The following is a 22,846-nucleotide window of genomic DNA, read 5'->3' on the forward strand; positions in this document are numbered from 1 at the left end:
AAAAGAAAATGTTAACGTTTTCCCCCTATGCTATCCCACTTCAGGTTTCTGCATGCGGCGGGAACCCACTGCCAAAATAGAGCAAATCTAGGCATTTTCAGTTTGTATACTTGGTATTTGTGGCTCTCTGGGAAAACCGGGGGCAGTGAATTCTGTGCTCCTCTCCGTCTACCTTTTGGCTCGATGGCTCTCTTAACGAACTTCCTGACTTCCGTTAAAAAGTAAACTAAAATAAAAAGCTGAGTTTTCATAATGTGATAAATGAGAACAGATCTGACTCCATACTGGATCTGCTCTTTAAGTTTTGACCACTGTGCCCTGTTTTCCAGGCTCAGTCTTGCCAGCTCTGCACCTTTTGGGAAACAGTGTTGCCTTTAGCCTGAAATCCACAAGAGAGCCTATTCTCCGGGCCCTGACCTTTAAGGATGTCAGCTCTTCTGCACTTACTATAGGTGGCAAGTTGCAAACTAGAGAATAACCTTTGTTTTGTTGGAGGTTTACAGGGACACCATGGCCTGACCCGCTTGGACAGCTGCAAGAACAGAGAATTCCTGCAGCAAGGAGTCTGCAACAACGAACCCCACCCCCTCCCCTGCTCTTTAGTGTAAAAGGAGCCTGTATTCTGACTGGAGCAGGATGACTCTCCAAGACATCATTCTGCCATCCTGTCGGTCTGCCAGGTTTCCGAATAAAGTCGCTATTCCTTGCCCCAGCACCTTGTCTCCTGATTTACTGGCCTGCCGTGCAGCGAGCAGGACGAGTTTGGACTCGGTAACAACAATAAAGCGAGCAGAAGAGGTCAAAAAGCTGTAACAGACAAAAAGCACTGGGGCTGAGAACATCTTTTTCTCCATCCTATGATCCTGGCCTGACTGGCCGACGCTCCTCCGGTGACGGGTCTTTGCCAGGTGGCAGCTCAGCCCCACAGCCCTGCCCCGCGGGCTCCCACAGGCCCTGCTGGGAGTGAGCAGTGCTGGGTGGCCACCCCCTGTAAACCCCTCTCTGCATTAGTACCCAGATTTTTATTTCTTCTTAGAAATGAAACTGAAAATACTTCATTTAAAAGTCCACAAAGCTCACACAGGAAATGGAACACTGTATATTCTAGACAGAAAATTCAAGAAGTGACCTGTCCAGTTCCCCCCCAGCCACGGTCAATCCTGCAGCCCCACTGGGCACCAGGCTCCTGCCCAGCGTGAGGGTTTTGGCAATAGATATGTTATAAAATTACCTGGAAAAAGAAAATTCACCTTGCCTGGATCAGTGGGATTAAAAAGTCTGCTGTTCAGCAAAATGAGGCAAAAACAAATTGCCCTTTGAAATACAGGGATGTGAAGTTAAGTTGCTACATACCCAAAATGAGTAATTTGAGCTGGAAAAAACACAACTTCTCTGGAAGGAGGCTAAAGTTAACTTCTGTGGGATAAAAATTAGTCTCTCGCTAAATTTTTCTTTAGGAACTCACACCTAAAACAAAATTTTAGTTTGTTGTGACAACATTTTTATACAGGCCACGCTCCTAATCCTTTGGTTTATATTTTGTTTGTGCTTCTGGGCGTAATGAGACACCCTAAGTCGCCCACCGTGTCCCCCAGGAGCACGCCCCCGGCTCCCACCACAGTGCCAGGCGTGAGGGGGCAGGTCAGTCTTCGCAGGAAATTTTGGAAGTAGGTTTTCAGGGAGCACTGAAGGACCTTTGCTCTAAACTGAGACAGGAGGGACGGGGGCAGGGCACCGTCATTAAAGGAATGACACAGCAGTGAGCACCAGGACGGTGGCAGACTCAACTCCCAGTAGACCTTGAGCTTCAGTATATGCTCCTCGTAACACAGTAGCTGCAAACGGTCCTCCCGCAGGGGCCAGGACAGGTACCGGGCTGACCGAAAAAGGTCAAAAAGTGGCTGGTGGCCCAGTTCCTGGGAATCCCAGCCCCTTCCCCGAAGTAGTTGGACTAATCCTGCCCCTTGTTAGCACTGAAGTGACTGAGCCCATGAAAACTAGCAACACCATGCCTCGTGGGCGCCTCGCTCTGAGTGAGGCGGTCTGCACTCTGCCTACGGAGTGTGCATCTCTCTGAATAAATCTACCCTCACTCAACTGTGGCTCGCTCTTGAATTCTTCGTGTGCGAAGCCAAGGACCCCCACTTGGTGGGGTGTGTCCCAGGCTGAGACAAGGGACACCACCATCCTCTCACCCCACATTTTCCTGTATCAAAATTGCCTTCCCCACTGGTCTCCCATGCCACGTCATCCCCAATATATATGAATCACTTCTGAGTTTAAAGCAGTTTTACCCTCTCTGTGTCCCCAGTTCAGATGTCCCTATAACATCTGAGCAGTTCTGTGTCCAATTCCGAGCCTCTCTTGGTAAAGTGTCTTCAACCTGTGGGGTCAGAATCTGGAGCAGCCAGGCCTGAGCAAGGCCCCTGCCTCTTCCAGTCTCGGGTTCCACGCGGGCAGAGTGAGGGGAGTGGTAACCGTCCAGGACCCTCCTCCGAGTCTCGCTGGGCACTCCTGCAGGAAGTCTGGGCTCCGGGGGGCCCGCCCCCGCCTCCAGTGAGGGCTGCGCTGAGTCCCTGCACAGACATCTCCTGGCTGGCACAGGATTTTGCTCTAAGATTTCCAGAAACAAAATAAAAACCATTTCAAGTTTTACTACCAGTCTACTGAGTAACTGAACTGGACACACCTACCAGCCCTTGGTAGCCGGCTGCCCTCAAACAGCCCATCCCCTCAGCTCAGGTGCCCAAGCAAACACAGGTTCAAAAGTCTCACATCCAAAGCATACAGATTCTTACAGAAAATAGTAGGAAAACACCCTAAGGGAGTAAGACAGGGTAAAAACAAAAAAGCAGCGTTAGCCCAGGAAACGGCTCACAGCACCGGCAGTCAGCACGCTAACGGGTGAGGAGGGCCATTTACCCAAAGGGGGAAGGGGGCTGCTGGCATTGCTGGCCTGAGAATCTCTTTGTGGGGGGATGGATGAGGGCTTTATTCTCACAAGTCACTGAGGTGACAGCCTTCACCCCAGGTGGGCTTCCTCGTACTGACCCCCTCACCCAGAAGTAAGGACAAAATAGTCTATGACTGGCACAGCACAGGGACTGTTAGACCAGAACGAACCTGCACCCACGCCGTCATCCGGCCTCCCCGGCCCTGGCTGGCTTCTAAGCAGGTCACGTGGTCTCTCCACGTGCTGCCCTGGACAGGAGCCACTGCCTCACGTGGCTCCAGAGCACGAGAAACGTGGCCACCCTGCACAGAGATGTGCCCCAAGTACAAACTTGGAAGACTCAGGAAGGAAAAGAAACAATGTACAGTAGCTTCATGGTTTATATTGATGACGTGAGGAAATGATACTGTGTTGGACGTGTGTTACACTGGGAAAAGCTTACTACAAAGAATTCCACCTGTTTCCTTTTATTTTTAAGTGAAGCTACTAGAAAACTTAAAATGACATAAGTGCTTTGCATTCTATCTCTATTGCACAGAGCTGCCTTAGACCCCTGGTGTCCCCAGATCCAAATGTTCTTGTTTTCAAAGCTTTTTGGGGGGAAGGGGAGGTAATTAGGCTTATTTATTTACTTTTAGAGGAGGCACTGGGGATTGAACTCAGGACCTTGTGCCTGCTAAGCATGCACCCTACCACTTGAGCTATACCCTCCCCGTTTCAAATCCAAGCACTCTTTGTTCTGTGTTTAACCACACCCTTAGGGATCACCGTGAGAGCGAGTTAATCCAATGAAGTAACTGGGGTGAGTATGGCACTCTCATCAAGAATAGAGTTGGAAGGGACCTGACTGGTCAGTTCACCCAATCCCGTGTCACTTTCACAGGCAGGAAACTGAGGTGCAGAGAGGATCCCTATGTACCAAACACATCAAGGATGAGACTAAACTGCCCCCTAACTTCCAGTCCAGCCCCATTCCTGATTACACTATTTTATTACTGCAAGTATTTGCCCTTTCCTTGCAGACAGTACCTTAGCCCAAAGCAGTGACCCCCCTCGGAGCTGACATTCCCGGCGTGAGTGAGGATTTAGGGTCAGGGAGTCACTGCAGGTCCATGACCGGCCGTGTGTTCTGCCTTCTTAATCATCTATTTACAGTGTGATCCAAAGGACCCTGCTGCTAAGCGTCTCCTCCCTTCAAAAGTGGCATCATTTACAGATGAAGCCGCAGAGCACGTCAGCCCCGTCTCAGCCTGTCAGACACAGCCCAGCTCCAAATGGCAAGCATCGTGTCCTGCTCCTAAGTGGGCTTGGTGCCCGCCAACTGCTGGTCCTTGGTCTCTAGGTTTTGACTCCAAACACTTCGTCTCCTACTAGTAACAGGAAATTCTTAAATTCTCCCAAGAGTTCTATTAACCTGCCACACCTCAGCTCAGATCCAGACACACAGCCACCTCGTGCTGTTTTCTGTAAAGGAGATGACACAGGATTCCCGGCTAGACTCTGTTACTGACAGTGAGACTTGCTACCGATCTTCTTTGAGGAAGTTAATGGAACACCACCCCTGCTTTCACCAGGGAGAGGAAGGGTAACCACGCCATCTCTGTACTGTTGAGACCGAGGCCACTTACTAATGAACAGCCAGATCATTTTGTCTCAGAGGTGGCTGTGCCTGGTGACAGCTGGCCTTGCACTGAGATACGCCCTTGCACTGCTCCCGTGAGAGGAAATGTGAAAATTACTTCTTTGATGGTGACAAAGACTGAGCGATCTGCAGAAACAGAGCTAAGATCACAACCAGAGAATCTGTTCAAAAAGCAATACATCAACCCACCCACCTGCCATGCAGCAAATCACCCAGCAGTGAGGCTGAGGGCTTACGAGCAGAACTTTCTGTCGTGTGTGCTTCAGGAGCTGAGCTGTTTGAGTTCCCTTAACGTCGCCGCACGGGACATGCTCTTATTCTCAGAGAGCAAGGTTCAGAAGGAATCATACCCTCTCACATGCCACCAAAAATGAGACATTCAGAAAAAAGCGTATCATGCCTCAAGAGTGTCCTAGATTTTCTTGATTGAACATATTCTGTCCCAGGAGATTTATATGCCTTGTTAGAATGGACATTTGTTGTTTCTATAATTGAATTCCCTAGCCATGTGGTGGGCGTGGGTCCTGCCTGCCTTGAGCCGTAAGCATATGCTACCCCAGGTCGAAATTTGGGAGTGGGTATGCCGCGGAGTCTAGCCCAGGGAGCCAAGGGGACTTTATTCCGCATCTGGTTGAGCCATCAGGGAAGTGGACTTTTCTTCCTGCTGGATTGGAGCCTGAAAACCAACATACCTGGAAGTAGCTGCTTTCTAACCGTGAAGAGACAGTTGATTCCAAAGCCCGTGTTCAAAGATCTAAGACACAAAGCACCTCCAGCTGTCGCCGCCTCTGTAAGAGGGATGGCAACCTCGAGTGCCTTCGGGGCCAACATCACAAACGCGGACCGCTGCCGGACGTGATGTACCAGGGAGCGGCGGGCAGGACACCGCCTGTCGTCCCTCAACGCATGCAAACCCCAGGGAAGACAAATACAGTGCTGCGATGGCCACCAGGTTGCCACCCGGCTCGTCAGCGATCCCGGCGCCTCTGCCAGCCCGGCCTCGGTAACTCTCCTCAGTAACCCCTCACCGACAGCCAGGAAGGGGCTACAGCCTCCCTTTCCCTCCTCTCATCTAAGGACTAGTAACTTCAGCCACTGAAAACATCTTACACCTTAAATCACATGAGAAACATCCTGGAGCAAACAGTATCTCCACTTTAACTGCCAGTGAGGAAACACAGAGCTAATTTCTGGGGCCAAGTTCTGTGCAAGCGAGGGGATTTCTGTAATGGGGCTGCTTCCGAAAGGGCCCAGGAGGATGCCTGCCCAGCTCAGCCTGCTGGGCTCTGAGTGGCTAGAGCTCTGTACGTTTTCATACCTGACACAAACCATCCACCTGGCCCACATCCTGACAGATTTCCAAACGTAGCAGAAGCATGGAGATCGAGTCACATATTTTTAAGCAAAAAGGGAACTGAATAAAACAGAAGGGAGTGAGGCTTTTTCTGATATCTATGTTTTGAAACTGGGAAATGATGGTGAATTTCTTAATGTGGACACATGGTGCCTGAGAACTCTTTCAAAAGTGAGATTACATTCCAAGTGAACCCTTCTACATAAGTTACAGCCACAACTTGGGGCAACCAGTTCAGTCACACAAAACAACAGCGCCCCCCGTGAATACTCAGCAAGACAGACGTGTGAACTTGGTCGAGCACAGCCATTCTGAGTGAGCAGCTTTAAGTAAAGGCCAGTCTTCCAACAGGCCAAGGCCAAGGCCAAGGTGGACGCAGGTCCCCTTGTTCTCTGCAGATTTTTTATAGACTTCAAAAATAAACAAACAGACAAACATCCCTGAATCTTCTTATTTACCAGAGTTTCTGATTATTTACTGTCAGTCAGGGTTTGGGGACTTTATAGGCATAGAAAGCGCTGTGAACCCGGCCCACCGAGATGAACGGTTTGTACTCGGTGCAACTTGGGATACAAACAACTGAACTGCCTTGAGTTAGAAGTAACCCCTGGTGTTACTGCCACCCGCTTCACATTCTAACAAGATAAAGGTCTCTTCTTTACCAAGCTGTGAAAATGACAAGAAGTGCCCTGAAACCACACGGAGGCCCTTGCTGCAGGGACAGGGGAGAGAGCCCATTCCTGCCTGTGGCTCTTCCCTGGTGACAAGGACGCAGGCGGGATTCAGCTCCCCTTTCTAGCACTGCCCCTCTGCGGTCACACGGAACTGCAGACGCTGCTGTCTGTCCCATCACGGCGGTTTTCACAGGAGCTACAACGCATCCTCTGATGTTACATTCCACGTGTTCACTCAACAGACACGTACTGAGCACTCAGCCCGCATCGAGCAGCTGAGGCTCGAGCGGGAACCAGACAGACAGGAAGGTCAGCGGCTCCCACACCGCACTCAGGGACTGGAGCAGCCTGCGAGGGAGCGGCGGGGGAAGCCAGGCCCCGAACACGCCGCAGAGCATCGGCACAAACACACACCAGAGGCGAGTGCTGGCGGGTGACCCACCAGCAAGGTGGACCCCAAGAGACATGCTGCTTCCATTTTAGGTTAGTGAAAAATAATGTTCACTGGATTATTTTTACAAAAACCTTTCTAGATAACGTCTAGAAAGTGAGGTGCCAGGCGACCTTTCTGGGGAGACGCAGGTTAATGCCTTCTAACAGGCAGTCCCACACGCCTGATCTGTCACCGTAGGAGCCTGAGGTTGATGAGCCAAGGTCCTGGAATGCCAGCTCCAGGCTCCTTGACGTGACAATCTGAAGAAAGAAAGACTTAGCCCCACAACCGTGGGTCTAAATTCATGGGAAATGACAATGCTGGCTTCTGCTGGGTTATGTTTTTGGAAGAGGGGCCCCACAGTAGCTTCAAGCAGCGGCAGCCTCTCTGTGGTCCTGCTACCCCTGCCCCTGGGGACAGACAGTCAAGGGCTCAAAGCAAGGTGTTGAGCGCTAGAAGCAGGGGACCGAGGTGTTGGGAAATTTAATTAGCATGTGTGAAACTAAAAGGGCCTGTGGCTGAAAGCCACTCCAGGAGTGTGAAGAATTATGATTGCTTTTGGAGAACTCCCATTTCCCAAGAATGAACAAGTGTGGACAAAGATGAGCTGCTTGGGTTTTTTTGTTTGTTTTTTAAAAAGTATCTTTTCAAGTCTTTTGCTGGTAAGGCTTCCAAAGTTTCTGCTGGGAAACTTCCTACCTTTCCTGAAAGGAAGATTTCACTTCATCTGCCCAGAGCAAGGACCTGCTTAAGCATGAAGAAGACTAGTACATGGATCTGCAGTGGACTGAATGCCACTTTTTTCACAGAAATGTTATATAATTCAGGAAGATACTTTTAAAAGCTTCCATGAAAGATACATACACCCCAATGTTCACAGCAGCCAAGATGTGGAAACAACCTAAATGTCCGTCGACAGATGACTGGATAAAGAAGGTGTGGTATATTTATACAATGGAATACTACTCAGCCATAAAAACCGACAACATAATGCCATTTGCAGCAACATGGATGGTCCTGGAGATTGTCATTCTAAGTGAAGTTAAGTCAGAAAGAGAAATACCACATGATACCACTCATACGTGGAATCTAAAAAAACAAAAGAAAATACTAATGAACTTACCTATAAAACAGAAACAGACAAAGCAAACAAACATGGTTACTGGAGGGAAAGGGAGTGGGAAGGGGTAAACTGGGAGTTTGAGATTCACAAATACTAACTACTATGTATAAAATAGATAAAAAACCAAATTTCTTCTGTATAGCACAGGGAGCTGTATTCAATATCTTGTAGTAATCGATAATGAAAAAGCAGATGAAAACGAACATCTGTATATATATGTATGACTGAAACATTACACCAGAAATTGACACATTATAACTGACTATACTTCAATAAAAAAATAAAATACATAGAAGCTTCCATGAAATCCTTTCCAATTCAAGAAGACAGCACAGAGCAAAGATGAGAAAGGGACCTGAGGTCCCTGCACCCCAGGAGCTCCCAGTCTCGTGCGGGGGAGGTGCTGTGGAATCCACCACAGACATGAAGACTCACTGAAGTCACTGTAACCCAGGCCACCGTGCAGGACTGTACCGGCGGGTTTAGAGCAGGCTTTTAGTACGAGGGGTTTGGGCTGCATCTTGAAAGATGACCAGGACTTGAAGAAATGAAATGATGGGAAGAGCATCTAGGGCAGAAGAAAGTAAGTGAACAAAGGCACACACGTGTGTCTGGGGAGAGCAGACTGGGGAGAAGTGTGACTGATACACACGGAGGGAAGACATAAGGAACCCAAACCCTCACAGATTAAGGGCTGGGACTTGATTTGAAGGTTAACTTGGGGAAAACCAAGGGCAGTTGCTGAACAGAATGCCTTTGAGAACTAACCGTCGGGAGTATGGAGAATGAAATGAAGGTAGTCGAGGGCAACGGCTGACAGGGGTGAGGGATGGAACACCTGGGACCTGAGGGAGGAGGATTAAAAGCAATGCCCGGGGCGAGGAGGGGACGGGGAGGGACACGGCAGGGGCGGGGCGCCAGGATCTGGTCCTGATTAGATTCTGGGGGTTCAGGGGCCAGGGCAAGGGTGCTCAGATGATGCTACGTTTCGCGCCTGAGGAAGAAACAGGACTGTAAGACGGGAAAGGGGGGGTGAATGAGTAACACTGACTAGAGCTGCAATGAATAGGAACAAACAGCTAAGGACAGATTCAGCACACCCAACAGAAAAAGATATTATGTAAAAAAAAAAAGACAGTTGTTCTGCATTTTGGACTACATGCTACTTAAAAAAAAAATAGACACTCTGAATGTCTTACAGCGGCAGCTGGAGGGGGCAGAGTCAGGACACCGCCTGACCCTGACACTGTCTAATCTGGAAGAGAATTTAGCCCAACATAACATCTACTACATATACGCCTTTTGACTTGCTTTAGAATTTTCCATTTTTCCAGAGTTTACGGGTCCTCCCCATGCTTTCTTATGACCACACTTGTTGGAGGATATGGATGAGCCCCAACTCAGTTAGGCGACTGCCTTGTGAAGGGCAGAGCGCGGTAGGAGGAACATGCACCGGTTGCCTAGCAGCAGGAGCGCGCAGGAAAAAGCATCGTGTGGCTCGTTTCCTCCACGGTGCTTTTTCTGACTCCAGCTCTGCTGGAAGAGAGGCAGAAATAGAGGGAGCAGCTGCCCGCCCGGCGTGTCCAGCCACCGTTGTTTTCATCTTCAGCGGGCACACGCCATTCCAACAGGCAGGCTGTTTGCTTTAAAGCGCACAGACGGACAGTTACTCTTTGATGCCTGTTTGATGCTCAGACAGAATCCTGCACAAGAGGGGCCACTGTGACCCAGACCAGGCCCGGAGCTCCCAAGGGAGAGGCCGGGTCAAGGTGCATCCCCCCCGAATACAGTAGCTGTAAAAAGACTGCCTCGTGGAAGAGTCACTGAGTAGCTCGGATACAGGCATCGGTTACATTTAGGTCAACACACCTCAAACTCCAGGTAGTGATCTTTCAGCTTGTACTCATCCACCTCCTTGGCTTTGACTTTCTTGTCCGGTGGGTAGGAGCGGTGCTCAGCCAGCTCCGTGGCGATCTGCTTCAGCTTGCTTTCATGAGATTTCAGCTGCTCCTCCTGCAGGAAAGTGTTCAGCCGTTTAGCATCCAGGAAATAGATCAATAGACTATTGCATACTTTTTACAAAAGCCCCTATGTAACAGAAAAGAACAAATCGGACTCCATATTAGATCTGTTCCTTTTGGCGTTAGCCCTGTGCCCTGCTTTCTAGGCTCAGTCTTGCTAGCTCTGCACCTTTTGTAAAAGAATGTGGCCTTTAGCCTGAAATAGACAGGAGAGCCTATTTTCAAGGCTCTGACCTTTAAGGATATTAACATTTTTGTACTTAATAAAAATAACAAGTTGCAGAATAGAAAATAACGTTCGTTGTGTTAGAAGTTTTACAGGGGCACCCTGACCTGACCCATGTGGACAGCAGCAAGAACAAAGGATTCCTGCAGCAAGAAGTTTGCAACAACCAATCACGCCCCCTCCCCTTTTTACTATAAAAGGAGCCTGAATGCCGACTTGGGTGGGATGGCTCTCCAAGACATTAGTCTGCCATCCTCTCGGTCTGCCGGCTTTCCAAATTAAGTCGCTATTCCTGGCCCCAACACCTTGTCTCCCGATTTACTGGCCTGTCGTGGAGTGAGCAGAATGAGTTTGGACTCAGCAACACTTATTATGAAAGACTTTAATTCACCAGGCCCCTAGTCACAAAACCAAATGGTTCCTGAGCCCTCGGTCAGGTGCACCTGCTGCGGAGTTGAGACTAGTCTGAGAGCAGGCCAGGCCCCCGCGGCCCAGTCAAGCACCTGCCTGAGGGCCGCGCAATCTGCTTTTCTAGTTCATGGCCGCTCAGCAGTGTCCGTCCGTCACAGTGGATGAAGACCTATCTGCATATTTTTCCCCCTTTTTCAGACAAGCAATGCCGTCAAGAAATAATTTTCTGAAAGCTGATATTTTAAAATATGCAGCAATCTATGCTTTCTCTTCCAGGAGAGTACAGGTTCTGACTTCCTTCAATCACAAATTTCATGGACGGATGTTTAACTTGTTTGCAGGTTTCTCTGCTTTCTTTTATAAATAACGCTGCACTGAACATTCTTGCACGTCGCCTAGTGAATATGATCACTTACAATCTCCTGACAGCATACACGCAGACCTCGTTTTATTGCATTTGCAGATATGGCATTTGTTTTTCAAACTGAAGGTTTGTGGAAACCCTGCATCGAGAAAGTCTATCGACGCTGTTTTTCCAACAACATTTGCTCACTTTGTGCCTCTGTGTCACATTTTGATAATTCTCATATCTCAGACTTGTTCATCATGATTATATTTGTTGTGGGGAATTGTGATCGGCAAGCCTTATGTCGCTACTGCAACTCACTGAAGTTGAGCACTTTCAAGCAATTCAGTTATTTTTAAATTAAGATACGTACATTGATTTTTTAGACACAATGCTACTGAACATTTAATAGACTAAAGGGGAAACAGAACCTTTGTATACACTGAGAAACCAAAAAAAGATCTGTTGTGATATCTGTCTGATGGCAGTGGTCTGAAACCAAACCCACAACGTCTCTGAGGTCTGCCTGTGATCACCCAGAGGTGAAATTTCTGGGTTTTAGACAATGTACATCTTTAACATGACACTAAACCGTTTTCCAAAGTGTTTGCACTAGTTTATACATTTCCACAGTAGGCTCGAAAGGATGCTCCGCATCCTTGCGAAAGTTTGCTATCATACTTGCAAATTTTTGCTAATTTCATGGGTATAAAATGGTAATCCACTGTGATTTGAATTTTTATTTTCCTGAGTACAAGTGAGGATGAACATTTTTTCATACGTTTCATGGGCTTCCTCTTCTGTGAACTGGCTGCTGAAATAGTGGACCTATTTTGATAATTGGTCTAGATTTGTAAAGTACAGTGATTCGCAGTTTAAGAAAAACAATTATTTTCTTTTTTGGTTAATAAAACAATTCAAACAATCAGTACGAACTTCTCTGCAGTTTTTGGACTTGGGCTCTGTGTAAATGTTCTTCCCCTCAGAGCTTTAGATTTAGATGTCTCGATCTTGAATATTCAAAGGTCTCTTTCTGGTTGAATAAATCCCAATTTCTACTTATTTTAATGAGGAATAAATGTCAGCACAACATTATGTAAAACATACTATACTTCCCACTTCCCTACCATTACCAAGGTTTCCCAGGTTTATGCATTGCTATTATAAGCTATGATTTATAAACCTATTTCTATAAGCACAAAGGGCTAGTTGTTTTTGAGCTGTACTTTTACGAAGAAACTAGTCAAAGGAATGCTGACATTCTACGCGCAGTGCTTCACTCCAATTTCACTGCCTTCCTGAAGCAAGAATCAAGGAAGGCATCTCAGAATGAAAGCACTGTAAAATCACATTTCTTAAATCTATTTTGGCCAGGGAAATGAAGATACCAAGTGGATCCTGGGGCACAGATACAGCTAAACCAGGCCAGCTGTTCCAAAGCTGGAATCCCACGGTAAGGGAGAGACACAGACGTCCCGACAGAACTGATGTAAGAGCGGGGAGAGAGGCAGCCGCCCATTCTCAGACTCACACGGTTCAATCTGTAATGTTCACGGTGAAGAAAGACAAACCAGGAGCCGCCCCCAGAGACTGTTCTTAGGAGACAATGCCAACGAAAGGGATTTCAGAGAAGGCAGAGGAATACTTCTGACGACATTCAAAGAAAAGGAACAGAGGCGGCAGATGGCATGCACGCACTGAGACCGTTTTAAGTTAGGAAGTCCTACCTTAAGTAGTGGTGCTAGAAGGATGATTGTTTTATGTCAATACATGTACACTGGGAGAACCTTTGATGATATATACAATGAAATTTCATCTAAAAGGCATGTTTCAGATGATGTCGCTTAATATTTCATTTTTCCTACTCAGTATTTTGACTTTGAAGAAAATTTCATATTTTCCTTTAAAATACCGAACTCCATCCCTATGAGGTATCTCTTGGCTGATGAAGCAAGCTGGCTGCTCAGGACCTCGCAGTGCGTCTGGGGCTGAGGAGGAGCCCAGTGGTTCGGCCCCAGGCAGGCCCACCAGTGAGCTCTTCATCCTTTTGTACCAAGTAGGAGACTCAGGGAGGGGAGGACAAAGAGGACCGGGGAGAGGTGGCAGTCGAGGTAGAACACAGCCATCCATCGGCACGCTCACCGCACAGCCACTAGGTGACATTGCTAGAAAAGCCACGGTTCCTGCCATCGATCCTCCTTCCGTGGGGAGTACAGAATCCTAGGAATTCTAAGGTGAAAGAGAACCTGGCCTTCACCCTCCCTAACCTCCTCCTCTTAGAGGCCATGGAGATCCAGAGAGTTCAAGTCCTTGCTCAAGGCCACAAGGGTAAAGACAGTGGGGCAGCAGCCCCGGTCTCTCAACTCCAGCCTCAGGACAACGGTGCTAAATCCAACAGGCTGTTGAAAACAGAAGCTTCTAACCAGTGGGCTCCTTACGGCATCAGTGCTCACCTCAGCTGTCCGGGCTCTCGGTCAACCCTGCCGGTCCTCACCTGCCTTCTCTCCTGTGGCTCTGACATGCGGGTTGGGACCTGGGCCCGTCTCCAAATTCCATTCAAAGCCAGTGTTGTCCAGATCCCACAGCCGCCTCCTCTACATCTAGAGCACTTAAATGTCTACACCCCAAGCTTATTATAAAATATGCCCTGACCGAGGTGTGAACTGTATCTCCTTGACTGATTACTAGCTCTTCGAAGGCAGAGAAAGGTCGTTTTCCCTTCTCTCGGCATCTCCAGTGTCCAGTGTGGTGCTGAGCAGGGGACAGAGACAGGCCCAGTTCTGGCTTGTAGGTACTACCCGCCTGACACCAGCACCTTTAGCTTCTATTAGCTGAGCACAAAACCACATCTGAGCTATTTTTATGAAGCCCATGGTATCTAATGCAACACCTGATATAATGGGTCCCTCAGGAAACAGCTGAATAAATGGATTCCATTTTTAAAAAAGGGAAGGTGAAGCGGGAAAGCTCGGACTGTTTCCTTGTGCTGCTGTGAAGTGGACGTGATTTAGAAGGTGATGACACTTCCAGGCAATTAACAAAGCAGATCGCTAAATCCTGCAGCTTCATCCAACCCAGGCTGCTGGAATTTAGAGGAAAAAAAAGAAACACCTGCCTTTGAGTCAGTCTGGTGGGGGGCAACTGCTGCCAGCACCGTCAGAAAGATTTTGTTTCATCATTTCACGTGTAAGACAGGTTTGAAGACCGTAAACAGTATTTAGTGAGCATAACAACTTCGACAGGACTTGACTGTCTCCTTGAGTACTCAGTATGTGTTAACTACAGACCTCTAGCAAGTGAACACAAAAATCTATCTATTCTGAAAAGGTGTGGCAAAAATGGAGTCTACGTTCATGCCATGGAGTCTGGACTGCTTCTTGCCGGCGAAAGTGAGGCAGTTAAGGCTCAGTGACGTCAGGTGAATGACATTTTGGCCAGAACTGTGCAGGATGGAGTGGAGAGAAGCAAGATCAGAGGTACACAGGTCTTGAGTGGTTACAGAAATAGTCAGAAATAAAGAGATTTCCCAAGTGAGGTGTGCACGCCCCGGGCAAGGAAGAGTCTTTGAAATCAGCACTGAGACAATTCACACACCACACAACCCGCCCTGTGAAGTGTGCGATTCAAAGTGTCTCAGTACACTCACAGGGCTGTGCGCCCATCCCACAATTTAATTTTATGACATTGTAGTTCCCCTCAAAGAGACCCTCTGGAATGGAATCACACAATACAATCCTTTTGTGACTGGCTTTTTTCACTCAGCTAAGGTGTTCAAGGTTCATCCACAGTGTAGGAAGGGTGCTCCACTCTTTCATGGCTGAGTGACGTCCCACTGTATGGAGAGATCACATTTTATACCCATTTCTCAGATGACATTTCCACCTGTGGCTGTTCTGAGTAATGCTGCTGTGAACATTCACATCAAAGTTTTTGTGAGAATGTAGTTTCTATTCTCTTGTTATATAAATGAGAGTGGAATTGCCGGGTCACGTGTTAACTCTAGGTTTAAACATTCGATAATAAACAACTAAACTGTTTTCCACAGTAGCTGCCTCATTGTACCAGCAACACACGAGAGCTGTAGTATCTCCACAACCTCACCAGCACATTACTTTCCATAAAAATTTTAAAAATTATAGCCGTCTGAATGGTATCACATGGTTTTGACCTGTATTTCTCTTAGACTAACGATGTTCAATGCTTCTTCACTCATATTGATAGCAGGACATCTACCATATTTTATTTAAAAATACACATACTGAAGGATATCTGCTTAAATATTTAATATTGAGAAGGTGAATGAGCAAAAAAACTAGGAGACCAGTGATCTGGGGACAAGATAACAAGAGTCTGATTTAAGGGATGTGGGTAGGATAAACTTTAAAGGATAAACATCTGAGGCCTCCCAAGACAAGCCTTGTAAGTAAGTTTCCTTGCATCTTAAACCTGCCACCTCCCAGTTTGCATCTTTCTTTGGTCTCCTTGCTGAGTTCAGGCCTGGTCTGTGGAGCATGACTGCCCCAGTCACCCGGTCCACCACTACTGCCCTGAGGCTGAACCGTGATAACAGGAGGGTGAGAAGCAAACACAGAACTGTCCTGTTTCCATCCACGCTGATCACAAGGGCGGACCCTCAGCAGTTCGCACCTGGTATCCATTTCCTGAGTCAGACTTCCTCAAGGGAATGGCTGGGATTCACAGAAGAAAAAAGGACAAGATATAAGGGGAAATGACACCTTCATGAGGTGCAGGTCTCTAAAGAAGCAGGGCCAGGGAGGCAGGTTCTGTCACAGGGCATCGTCTCTCAGCATGACCTGCCCAGTGTTGCTGGACACTGAGCTGTCCCAGAAACCCACACCCTCCGGGGACCCTGGCCCAGGCCTGACCAGTGTCGGGGGCTGAGGAATGCACAATTTAAACTGGTCCTCAGATAATTCTTATGTGCGTTAAAATTTTTAAATGACTGCCCTGATGAGTTGAAATGGAGATCCAAAATGTAAAATTTCCTTTTAGTCTCTGCATGCGCAAGAAAGGAAAATGTGCTCTGGCAACGCGGCTGTGAAAAACAACCAGGAGAAGGCGACTCCTCCCACACAGTGGAGCTGCTCAGAAAGACCACGCGGCAGCGACAATAATCAATTCTAATAACGAAGGCTAATCTGCCCTGGCAAGGAGACGAGAATAAATTAGAGAAAAGCTTGCAAGTGACAGGGTGATGAATAGTGTCTTTAAAAGCACCCAACAATCTTCTAAGCGAGTGCTTAGTTTTTTTCCTAACGCTGTTTCACTTTTTTCCAGCAGGGCACTCACATTATTCCACACGTACCTGTGGTCTGGCGTTCAGGGGAGGGGCACACGGAGAAAGGAAAGACAGCCGGGCTAGGGCAGTGGTTCTCAACAGCGGGGGGAATGTGACCCCACAGGACACTTGGCAAGGTCTGGAGACGGTTTTGGTTGTCACAACTGGGGGGACTGAAGTGGGAAGTTCCGTGAAAAGACCAGCAGGACCCACAGGCAGGGCCACTACTCCAGTTCCCTGGCCCAGAGGTATTATCTCGCTTTTGTGCTTCTGTAAAACGACTTGCTTCTAGGAGAACGGAACCTACCCCTAAGATTCTGTTGGTTCCCAAAGCTCATGTAACACCTCACTTGCATATGGTGCAAACCTAGCTCATTCCCAATTAGTCCATTTCTTACACCTACTCTGCCTATGATGTTGCAGAATGTTTCAAAATCTTGACTAGTAGCCTATAAAAGCCTGTGTAAACCTACAAACGGGGTCCAGAGCTTGGAGTGTTAACTCCTCTGGGCCTGCTGGCGTAGTAAACCTGAGGTCTCCAACCCTCTGAGTGTCACTTGGTCTCTCGCCAGGATCCAGGCTGCTATAACAGGATGATATGGGCATCAAGGGGGTAGAGGCTGGGGAGACTGATAAACATCCTATCATCTATGGCAATGAATCAGGCCAAAAGGTCAGCAGTGCTGAGACTGAGAACGCCCGGGCTGAAGGACACAGCCTGGTCTTCAAGGCCTGGGAGACCTCGAAAGCGCATTCAGACACACATCCCAGGCTCACTGAAGGTGGACTGTGACTCCAGCGGAGACATCCCCCAAGGGTCTCTGTCTGAAGTGGGCGGGGCCCCAAACACCAGGCCGCACAAGGCTGTGTGCAAACTTACTCGCTCCCTGCCTCTGACCTGTCCTTTATCACATGCCGGGTTCTACGTATTTGTCTGTAAACTGTCCCGTTACTCTCAAAGGTAGAACACCTTTCCATTGTTAGTAAACAAACATGATGACTGGACAAAAAAATCCAGATAGAAAGAACCTTAAAAACATTCTAGACCATCTCCTCATTTTCCAGGTGGAAAACTGAGACCCACAGCAGCTCGGTGATTTCCCTGCGAGGGGTGAGATCACCGTATACTTTACGAAGACATTAAGTCCCCGAAAGCGCTTGGCCATCTTCTGTGACTCAGGAGGATGCTGTGTTTTGGTTATGACTTTCTTATGTAAAATCTTGAACCCATCATTTTGATTACACTTCATATGCATTCTTGCAACTTTGTGGATTTATACCATAAATGAAGAAGAATATCCAAAAATTTATGCAGTTTTTTTTTTCCAATGTAGGATATTTGTTTCAAGTAAGAGAGTCTGCCTTGATAAGGTCTTGTGGTTTTGTGGTCAAAATACACAAACAGATGTACACGGTCATTTTCATGTACAAGAGGCCCAAACGTAAACAGGATAGCAGCACATCTGCCAAAGTAGAAGATAAACAGAAATGTGGCTCCTACGGCGAGGAAAGGACGAGGAAAAGCTCCGGGGCTGCTCCAGGCTTGTCCGTGTTCCTCTCTAACTTCCACTCTCTGTTCCCCCTGGGTCTTTTACAGGAGGACTCAACTGTGAGAAAGACCAACCTACTGAAAAGTAACAACGGGAAAATGCCTAGTGAAATTAATAGGACAGAACCCAACTTCTAAAGGTATTTTTTTTTGCCTCTCCTCGTTCAGTGATTTTTCTCTCCTCTTACCTTACGTGATGTGGTTTACCATTTACGTTAAGCACCCAAAACTAAAGCGGGGAAATGCATTTGCTGTAAGAGTTCATTTTAGTTGGGCAGAGGGAGAAGTCTGCCGACGTGCTTTCCAATCATCAGCGAGGAAAGGCCTTCCTTTTCTCTTAGAATATTTACCATCCGTGTAGGTTAAAGCCATTCTGCCTTGTACAGTGAGCAGGCTTGGGCTTAAGAGCTTTCTTGGTAGTCTATGAACTACACAGGATTGCTTTCATGGGGAGCGTCCAATTCACGTTAACAATAATTATGAATTTACAAAAACAGAAGCATGTCTCCTGAAACCATGTGTCCTCTCTTCTCAGCACAAGTCTGTTTCTATGAACTGATGGCAGGACTTGCTCACTGCCTTCCATCCCCCTCGAGGACCGAGCACGGCCAGCGTGGCAGCTCCAACCATCCAGGAAGCTGTTCTCACCAGAGGACCTGGCGACCTCTGCCACCTCATGGGAGATCGTTTTTGTCCCAGCTGTACCTGACCTTTCTCCCCTTGTCTTGGCACAACACTCTCCCTGTTTTTTCCTAAGTTGAAAACTACTGTTTCTCAAGCGTCTGTTCTGGTTGCCTTCTAAGCACTCACTGCAACACCCGGAGGTAAAAAGAGGAAAAGAACCCAGGAAAGGACCCTGGGAGATGCAACAGGGGGGAAACCAGCAGACGATGACGTCCCCAGAGCCAAGTCAGACACCACAGTCCGCAGTGCCCGAGCCTGGTGACAGCCCTTGGTCCTCCCCTCTGAGGGGCCACCGAGGACCACCAAGCCCTCCCGAACACCCCACTCTCCCCGCCTCTCCTCCAGCTAAGCTGCGTCTCCTCTGCGTTACTGAAAGTGACTTTCTGCTTCTAGTACTTTCCTCCCCTGGTAACTTTCTTCCTCTTATAATGAGTATACTTTTTAAAGCACAGATTTGATCACACTGATTTCCTGCTGAAACTGTGACCCTAAGGAAGGTGGGGAACCAGCGAACCACCCAAAATCCTACACATGACGAACAAGACCTTCCAGCACTCGGCCTCTGCTTCCCTCCATGGAGGAACATTTCTTGCCTTTTCTCAACACCCTGCACTCAAGTCGTGTCTGATAACTTCTGTGTGGTTCCTGCATCCTGGTGTTCTCTCCTCTGGGTCTCTCTGACCCTCTGCTGGATCATTCTCTTTCCACACCACACCCAGCCGCTGCTCATCCTGTAAGCTTCGTGTTAGCTATCACACTTCCTCCCTCCCCTCCAAGCCCAGGCTGGGGACCCCTTTCCTGTACCCCTACAGCACTCTGGACTTCCCTTCCCATATCGCTCATCAACTCCGCTGTGATCACTTGCTTGTCTGTATTCGCCAGCGCAGTCCCAGAGGCTGCCTGGGTTTCATTTACCTTTCTATTCCCAGAGCCAAAAATAGACTCTGAGGTCTAACAGGCACATGAGACAGACTTACTAATAAATGTATCATTGATAATTGATTATCAGATGTGTAGAAAGAGCTAGTTAATATCAAGACCTGGTTGATCAGAGTCAGATGAAACCACTTCTATCATTCAACCAATGAGAAATTCACAAGGACATCACAGTGGCTTCCAAAGTCCTTCACCAGTCAGTGGCAGCAGTGGCACTGAGGACAGGTTTAAAGTTGGCACACGTGGGTGGTAGGCAATGTCCTCAGAACAGAGTTCTAAGTAGGAAAAGGACACGATACAATGTGATCCTCAGAGAGACCGATCTGACAGCAGGAGGGCAGCTCCTGTGAACACGTCTGGCACAGAGCTCTGCTGTGCTTGGTCTTTATCAGCTGGAAAACCACCTGGGCCCACTTAGGTCCTCCTGCAGGGGCCTGGAAGGTTCTGCCCCATTGGACTATGAATAGCAGATCCCTGGGAATAGTTGTATAAGCCAGCATCAATGAACACGGACTGGAATACGGGAAAAGCTCAATACAATGAAAAATTAAATGACGATGAATAAAAAGCTCCTTCCTAAGCCTGGATGCGTAACACTAGCCAGTCATTTAAAAAAATATGTGAACCACTATCTATAAAAAAATTTCTTCTGTATAGCACAGGGAACTATATTCAATATGACTTTACATGAAAAAGAATATGAAAACGAATATATGTATATTATATGCACGACTGGGACACGATGTTGTATACCAGAAATTGACACATTATAACTGACTATACCTCAATTTAAAAAAAATGAGTTGTTAGTAAAAACAGAAACAAAACAACAACAACAAAAAAAACAAGGCTGGTATGACTAATTGAGTAGCAAACTAACATAAATTTTAGAAACGGATTCAAAGCATGTGTCCGACCGACCTTGACTGAACCGTGTCACTTCCCACGTGAAGCGCAAAGCCCAGCACGCTGCATTTACCCACTTACACAACACTGCCCTTCCGCGGCCCCCACCAAATAGGGAGGGTTTCTCAAATACAAATTATTAAGAAGATTAGTTAACGAAGTATTTTTTTCCGAGACCAAATCACAATCAAAATGCCTTACCTGAGACAACTTTGTTGTGGTGGCGGGCAAGAGAGGGCGGCTAAACTTCTTCTGAGACCCAATGGCTGCTGGAAATGGCGGTGCCGAAAACACAGCTGCCACACAATTAATTTTGTTTATCCACCCTTGCATTTCCTCTGGGCTCCTATGAGAAACAAATACATTTATGTCAGAATGTTTTCATATCTAAGCGCATCACATCTTGCTCATTTTCTCATTACTGACCTAAAATGGCATAAGAAGTCCATTATTCTTCTTGGTATAAATAATCCCTGACAACATTTCATTGGAGTTTAACATTCTCAACAGCGATCATAACGGTAGTGGAAGGCCCCGGAACCTCTGAGCATCGCAGTGTGAGGCTGAGATTATGCCTCAAGGACAGAGCAGGAACAAAGCAAAATCACTTCACAATAAATATTCATTAGCCTCCTTACTTTTTATTTGATACCAGGTGAGGTCAAAAACTAACTAAAAAATTTGCTGTACACCAGACATTGATGTAACATTGTAAACTGACTATACTTAAATTAAAAAATATATATATATATACACACACACAAAAAAAAGCTAACTCACCTCTTCCAGTCATATATTTTGATTTTAAAATGCATCTGAGGGATAAATTGATAGAGGGATGTAAAGGGTATACACATCCACTTTGGAAAGTAGTTTTGACAGTTTCTTAAATAGTTAACTATAAATTTATCATACAACCCGGCAACACTACTCCTGCGTATACACCCAAGGGAAATAAAAACATACAGGAACTAAGAGGTTTGTATGTGAATGTCCACAGCGGCGTTATTTATAAGAGGCAGAAAGGAGAAACACTCTAAAAGCCCATCGACTAGTGACCGCACACCGCCCAGCAGCGCTGAGACCGGGAGCAGCACGGTGACCCGGAAATGTCCTGCCGAGCGGAAGAAGCCAGACGCAAGAGCCCACGTATTCCATGACTGCCTCACACGGAAGGTCCAGAAAAGGAACCACTACAGAGACAAAGAGGGAGGAGTGGTGTCGGGCTGGGGTGGGCGTGGGCACAGGGGATGGCTCTCGGTGGGGCGACGGAAGCGTTCCAAAATGTACACTTACGACGGGTGAGAGTAAAGCTACGTCCTCAGTATACCTCAACGGGACATTAGGGTTCCACCCGGGAGGACGTGGAAGTCACTTGGTGTCAGTATCATACTTTTATATGTCACGTTCAGAGCCCAGCACCCACAGCATGTAACAGTAAGAGGTATTTTGAATCCATAAATGAATGGAAGAAATCGGCCTGAACCAGGAAATACACCCACTATGTATGTAACAGATTAAAAAGATGTCAGCCAATCTAAAAATCATTTCCTTCAGCGAGAATAACCATGCTAACCTGACACGACGTCATGTGTCAGCACCTCACCACGCCCCCCCGGGCCTCTCCGACCCATGAGTCTCTCCAATCTGTTATTTCAACTGACACATTGCTGCATCAGTTCTCTCTGAAGTAATTAGACCTCCTTGGTTATCATATTTGGTATTTAAGATATTAAAAAAAATAATGCTGGGGGCTAGAATACTGTGAAGGCCTTTTATGAGTAATGGCTGTAATCATGCATCTGGCTGTGGCTCCCCGGGGTGTTACGCTGTCGTGCTCCCACGCTGGAGAAATCCTGTGTGGACTTCCTCCCTACTGCCTCCTCAGCTGATGTCAGCGGCACCTTTGCGAGCTCAGTGTCCACAAACCAGCGGACTTCCTGTTCTCTCCTTGTCTGATCTTTCATTGTTCAGATCCACGAGCATGCAGGAACCTGTGTTCGCTACCTTGATGTCACATTTAATGCTAGTGCCAAGTGCAGTCAGTCGGCGGTGTCGCGCTGCAAGGACTCCGAGGTCAGGCTCGGGCTGTAAAAGGCCTGCCAGGAATAACTAGCACTGCCTGCCATGGGCGCTGTTAAAATTCCTGCTCCTAGAGGCTCAGGACTAAAAATCCAACGCTTCTCACGTCACAAATCCAGAACTGTCCACGTGGAGCATTCCACTTTTGCTCTGAAGGCTGTTATGGACCCCTTTAAGCTGGCAAACCATCCCCTTTCCTTGTCACAA

The 22,846-nt window shown here is 47.4% G+C and overlaps 1 protein-coding gene across 11 annotated transcripts in view; it reads right to left on the reverse strand.

Annotated features, from left to right (window-relative positions):
- Nucleotides 1–22,846, reverse strand: part of PSD3 (pleckstrin and Sec7 domain containing 3) — a 398,292-nt gene that overhangs the window by 17,408 nt on the left and 358,038 nt on the right. For 8 of the 11 annotated variants that reach the window (XR_012064351.1, XM_072950169.1, XM_072950168.1 and 5 more), the window contains 2 exons: nt 20,759–20,903; nt 10,049–10,192 (listed from right to left, as the gene is read on the reverse strand). Coding sequence is in view for 8 of the 11 variants with exons in the window: in XM_072950169.1 (XP_072806270.1) it covers nt 10,049–10,192; nt 20,759–20,903 (289 nt within the window). In the remaining 3 variants the exon portion in view is untranslated. Of the gene's footprint in view, nt 1–10,048; nt 10,193–20,758; nt 20,904–22,846 lie in introns of those variants that run through there. The other 3 variants (XR_012064354.1, XM_072950167.1, XR_012064353.1) reach the window with 2 other exon arrangements.

The sequence above is a fragment of the Vicugna pacos genome, chromosome 26 (genome assembly GCF_048564905.1).
Source record: "Vicugna pacos chromosome 26, VicPac4, whole genome shotgun sequence".
Classification (NCBI taxonomy): Eukaryota; Metazoa; Chordata; class Mammalia; order Artiodactyla; family Camelidae; genus Vicugna; species Vicugna pacos.